At 46.2% G+C, this 5,988-nt stretch overlaps 1 protein-coding gene across 1 annotated transcript; it reads right to left on the bottom strand.

The window, feature by feature from the left end:
* Positions 1–685: 685 nt before the first annotated feature.
* On the bottom strand, positions 686–2,226 carry LOC308085223 (trace amine-associated receptor 1-like; the record flags this gene model as incomplete). Its single annotated transcript, XM_080428304.1, has 3 exons — positions 686–1,493; positions 1,802–1,915; positions 2,141–2,226. The coding sequence occupies 3 exons, from the start codon at positions 2,224–2,226 to the stop codon at positions 686–688; spliced, it is 1,008 nt and encodes a 335-aa protein (XP_080284430.1).
* Between the last annotated feature and the right edge of the window lie 3,762 nt (positions 2,227–5,988).

Below are 5,988 nucleotides of genomic sequence, written 5' to 3'. Positions count from 1 at the left end.
AATCATAAAGCTGATCATAATTATAGTCAAAGATTGGATGGGATGAAATGTTGTTAAGGTAGGTTATAATCCAGGCCTTTCCCACTTGATTATTTATGGTAAAATGCAGTACAATTTGATGGTGAAGCAAGTTGAAAACCTACAATATGTTGCAGTATATTACATGACGGAATGCACTTCATGCATCTTTTTCTCAAATATAAAACAATGCAGAAATGAATACCCATAGCGCACATCTTTAAAGTCATTTGTTTGTAAGATACCATTTAAAAAATGCATGAGATGTTTACAGATGGTTGGCATACACATTTAGTTAAAATAATGTACATTATATGAACATATACGTATAAAGTATAATCTGTAACCAGTAAATATGGACGTATCTATCAGCTATGAGTGGACATACAGAGTATGTTTATGGAATGTCATAATAAAACAATATATATAACTTTGGTTTGCTACATTGATTGGAATTAGCATATTGAAACAATGTCATAATTATCAAGTGAATGTACAATAGCCCATTTAACCACAACCCCAGTGTCCGTATTCTAGGCAGGTCAAAATAGGCGTAAAAGGGCTATATAACATTTGTCTAAAATGGGTTATTTCAACTATTTGAAATACAGCAAGATATAGGTTTTAAATGGATACAGATATTGTATCATTTCAATCTCTCCATCGTTTAACTCGACAGTATGTTGATCTCACAGGAACCAGGCTTCAGTATCTGAAGTGTAACAATGAGTTTAATAGCTTTTCTAAACCAGGGGTAGAAAAAGGCATAGATGAGAGGATTCACACAGGAGTTAAGATACATCCACCAAAGGAAAACAGGCATAGCAAATGCAGTGTCATTATCCCCGCCTGCAAAAAGGGGAAAGTAATACGGACAGAAGAATAATAGAAACACAACTATGACAGTACCGAGAGTCCTTGCTGCTTTTAGCTCTGATTTGTTTGCGATACCAAACCGAACGACTCTAAATGAGTGAGACTTCATGGCCCGTGCCTGAGACACAGCCACCACAAACACTCTACCATACAGAACTATGATGACAGTCACTGGACAAATGAAAGTTATAACAACATCGATAACTCCTGCAACGTAGATAACGACCACATTACACTCTCCATAACAGCCTCTGCTTGAATGACTCAACCCCTTTGTCATTATCACAACGTTGTAGGAAACAGAGCAGACCCAGCAGAGACACACAGTGATTTGAACTCTTTTTTTAGTGATTTTGTTAGTGTACTGCAAAGGTTCACAAATAGCCACGTAACGGTCGACCGCTATGAGCACCATGGTTCCTACTGAGGAGGAGATAATTATAAGGACAAGTAAGGTAAACTGATCACACGTGAAGTCACCAAGAAACCAGCAGGCGGTTATGACACGGATTTCTTCAACTGGCATCACCACGAGGCCTATAAGAAAATCTGAGACAGCCAGGGAGAGGAGGAGAAAGTTGGTCGGGGTGTGGAGCTGCCTGGAAAAGGATAAGAATATATTTTTAAGTATGTTTCATATTGTTAATTAACCACTTAAACCATATAGTTGACTGGAGTCCCACAGGGCTTGATCCTATTTTCCCCTTCACACCAAATCTCTTTGCCAAATATAGCTGATCTATAAGCTTGAATATTGGTTATTTTTGCAGAATAGTCACCCCAGAATAAGTAAATAAATAAATACGGTCTGTGTGGTTAACATACAATAAAGCAGAGGTACATTAAAGCATTTGTGTCACCAAAGTCAAAAGCATAACATGGGCTGTGCTGAGAATGATTACCCCACCTGAAGTGTGAGATGGAGATGATGACCAGTAGGTTTAGATTCACGGTGAGCAGAGAGAGGGTTTGCATCAGAACGAACAGGGAGACTTCCTCATAGTAGGGTCGTTCCAGCCTCCTGCAGGAGGTGTTGGGGAGTTGCGGAAAGCAGAGTGCGTCTCCTTCCAGAATCTCCATCATCAGAGAGACGAGGAGGAGAGAAGCTGCCAAGGTCTGGACAGCTCTCTGGCTAAAGGTCTCTGTCACAGCTTTTTATTTCCCATACTGTTGTCTTTCTCCTTCGCCCTCATTCTCTGGAGTCTCTCTTCTTCCCCAGCGTCCCTATCTCTGTTTCATCACTCACCAACCCCTCCTCCTCCTGTCCTCACTCCTCTCTTGCTTACTTCTCTTCTTGTTTGGTTCCTCTCTTCTAAGTTTACTTCCTCTCATTTCTAGACAGCGAGACGTATAGAAATGGGTCTGTCTGTGAATCTGTCTGTGAGTCTGTGTGATTTTCCAGAGCTACTGGGGGGAGGAAAATAATTGACATGAACTGAGATTCTCTTTTTTCTTATAATACCAATACCATAGGACATGTGGACAGGGACCATAACCACTTAAACCCTATTGACCCCAGCGGTCTATCCTTAACTAATTGTTTCCCTCTACAACAAATATCTTCACCAAAATAGCAGATCTACAAGCTACAAGCTACAAGCTGTGAGATTGTAGATCTGCTATTTTTGGCAAATGTATGCCTACTATGTTATCCCCAGATTAGGGACGCTATAGGTGTTAGGGCCGCAGTTTTTTATTTGTATCATTCTGTTTTCAGTTCTCAATGGTGATTGGAGGGTGGAGCGACAGCAGAGTTTGGGAGACATAGGCCCCTAGAGTTAAAAATAATAGAGAGGGCACTCCTCCCATCCACTTGCATTGAGTTGCTCACCCAGCGCATGGGCCTAATTCACCCCTTCTTCCGGGTTGGAAATTTGGTGGGTGCGGCCTATTTTGGCCCCAAACGCGTCACAGAAGTGACGCGTTTTGCGTGCGCAAGCTCGTGCGCATGCTTGTGAGTCGAGCCCATTGGTCGAAACCGTTTTCGCTCGTTTTCGGTACTAAGCTGCAGTACCATGAATGGCCAGCATGTCCATTTGGCTTCAATGAAACCACTGGGTTCTGGGGGCTTGCATAGGCCTCATTTGCAATCAGACAGCCTGCATCCAAGCCTGGGAGGAGCTTGAGGACCCGGTCACACACGCTTCAGACGTGTCGAGCCAACACTTGCATCTTGCACCTTGCATGCTGAGGCGTCAGACATGCCTGTTTCCCATGTTGTCTTGCAGGGCTGAGGGCAGTGTCAGTGTCAGTTTTCCGGTGTATAATAGTTTGTTTGACTCATGTGGAATGTTGAGTGTTGGCTCACTGAAAGAAAACTAAAAACAAGATTTGGTCAACGAGAGAGAGAGAGAGATATTGTTTCACTATATTAAATATGCCCCCTCGCCATTTTCAACTGCCCCCTCAGTCATTTCATCCTGGCGCCATGCCCGCACAGAGCGTTTATTGACACCCACAACGTTTAGCCCAATCAATCGTTGCTGCCTGGAGGATTAAATGAGCAGTGCTCCTCTCCAAAAGTGTGCGGTTCTAGTCGCTGTTGTTTTCCCAAAGTCTGCATAATGTGCAGACCCCCCCTTTATCGATGACCACTTTATCGGGACCACTTTATCGGTGGTTATTTAGGTGTTTGCATTGCTTCGCATGGGTACAGAGCTATACATACAAAATATTACTTGTTCAGACCTGAGGATTTGGCCAGACTGCCCACCTTAACTACCTATAAACCTGTTGTGCATTGTGCACCGTACACACATTGATTTCAAGCTTGGACAACCTCTGTATCGCAGGGAAAATATACTAAAAGAAAACATGAATTGATTGATCAGTTTTCTAATCTTTAGGCCTTCATTATTCTCCTGCTCCGTAATTGACTAACACATACAGCCATGACAGTGGGGAGCCTCTATTAATTACATATTATGATCATTGAATTAATGAGAAACCTCATTAGCTCCCTGGGTAATGGTATATTAGACATGTCTAGATGTTCCCATAGAGACCTTTAAAATAAATAGGGAATAGATGCAGTCCCTGCATAAACTTGCAAACAACCCACATGAACAGCACGCACACACACACACACACACACACACACACACACACACACACACACACACAGTCACTATTTTTCATTTTGTATTAAGTAAAGATAAGTACAAATGAGTTCTTCTTATTTATTTGATTTAATTATATTTATTATATATATATTTTTGATCAGTTATGGAGTTCTACCCGGCATGGTGGAGATGTGCGCTCGACTGGGCACACATTTCTAGTTAGTTAATGTGACATTTCACTTGAGTAACAAGTATTGTCATCAAAACATACATTACCAAACATAAAAGTCATGTTATGCTATCATTTATCACTTAATGCAATCTAAATCTACAAAGTAACGTGTAATTGAGGTTTTTCTTCCTTCTCCCGTGAGACACTGACTATGGGATACAGCGCCCCCTGGCGATGCACAGAGCTACACAAGTAGAGGGTATCACCGGATGTCCCTCCCGGATCTGGAAGGGCATAAAGGTTCTTGCACGACGTGGCTACTTCCTCTTCAGTTTCTCCACCTCGCAGATGAACAGTGCTTACACAGCTATATTAAACAATTCAAGCAAATCTTTGAGAAATAATTCAACTCTAGCCAAGAATCGCCCACGGGCTTCTCCTCTTAGACTGCTTCTAAGCAAGCTCCCGCGGCTAAAATCAATGTTTTCCTTCGCTCATGGGTGAGTTAGCCTTGACTAGCTACGTTAGTTGCTAGGCTAGCGTAGCCTCCAGTACAGGCTATTGTTGTTTAGCTTAACGGCTAGCTAGCCTCGCTAACAACAACACTGGGTTAGCAGTGTTGTTTAGCTTAGCGCCTAGCTAGCCTCGCTAAAGCAACACCGGCTTTTAGCCTTCTGACCATGAGCAGCAAGCGACCCGTCTCCACGCTTGGTGGCCCTCTACCACCGCGACGGTGTAGCGTCCCGGACTACAAGGCCCTGATCTCCGGCGACGACCCCCGCCCCATCTGCATCTCCTACCGCGGGGTAGCGCATTTTCAACACACTGGATTACCCCGACGGCCCAAACCACTGCGTCGCATGCTCTCGCTATTCTGAGAGGTTTCTCAGATCCCGCTAAGAAGTGGTTAGAGCCTTCTCAGGGAGTATCGGCGATTTTCATGTCGTCGCCGGCCAACCCGGCCTTTCTCCCGAGACACACCGTGGAGACGTGGGGACCTACGATGCTAGCGGTGCTAGTGGTGCTAGCGGTTCTCGCTGTGTACCGCTGCAGCACTCCCGGCCCCCATCTTCGGCCTCAGCAGCTACGAGTGGCAGTACCCACCGCTCGCAGCGACTCGATGAGGCCCCACCGCTGCTAGGCTAACATAGCCCCAGTCCAGGCGGTTGTTGTTAGCTTAGCTTCTAGCTAGCCTCGCTAAAGCAACACCGGCTTGTTAGCAGTGCTGTTTAGCTTAGCGTCTAGCTAGCCTCGCTAAAACAACAGCGGCTTGTTAGCCTTCTCACCATGAGTAGCAAGTGACCCCGTTCGGTGGCCCTCTAAGGGCCGCAACCCCATCGCCCTGACCCCCAAGCCGGCGTTCACCAACCCGAAGGACAAGGCCACCTCCATGATAGAAGGGGGCCACGCTGCTCCAGGGCTCCCTCAGCGTCCTACTGGGGGAGATCTCGCCCAGGCTGGGGGAGTTCTCACCCAGACTGGGGGAGTTCTCGCCCAGACTGGGGGAGCAGGCAGATGAGGTGGAGAGGTTGGTGCAGCTCATCATCCAACTGAACTGCCACGCCAAACAATGGACGGGAAGGGCGATGGATGTTTGTGCCGGGCTGGAGAGAGCGAGGTGGCTCGACCTCGCAAAACTCTCACACGATGCCAGCCAAGAGGCCAAGAAGCACCTGTTGGGCCTCAAGCTGGTGCATGGGAACCTCTCCCAGGGCGCCGCAGAGTCCAGGAAGGCCGGGCGACTCCACGGAAGCGGGAGGCAGCCTCGGGCGTTTTCGAGCCCACGCTTCCTCCCAGCTTCAGGCCCCGCACCGACAGGTCTACCGTCAGAGGGCGCTCCTCCTCTGGCCAGACCAGGGC

Source organism: Gymnoscopelus braueri (assembly GCF_963280865.1).
Source record: "Gymnoscopelus braueri genome assembly, chromosome: 5".
NCBI classification, from domain to species: domain Eukaryota; kingdom Metazoa; phylum Chordata; class Actinopteri; order Myctophiformes; family Myctophidae; genus Gymnoscopelus; species Gymnoscopelus braueri.
Note: the sequence above shows the minus strand (reverse complement) of the source record. Positions and strands in the feature narration are given on the sequence as shown.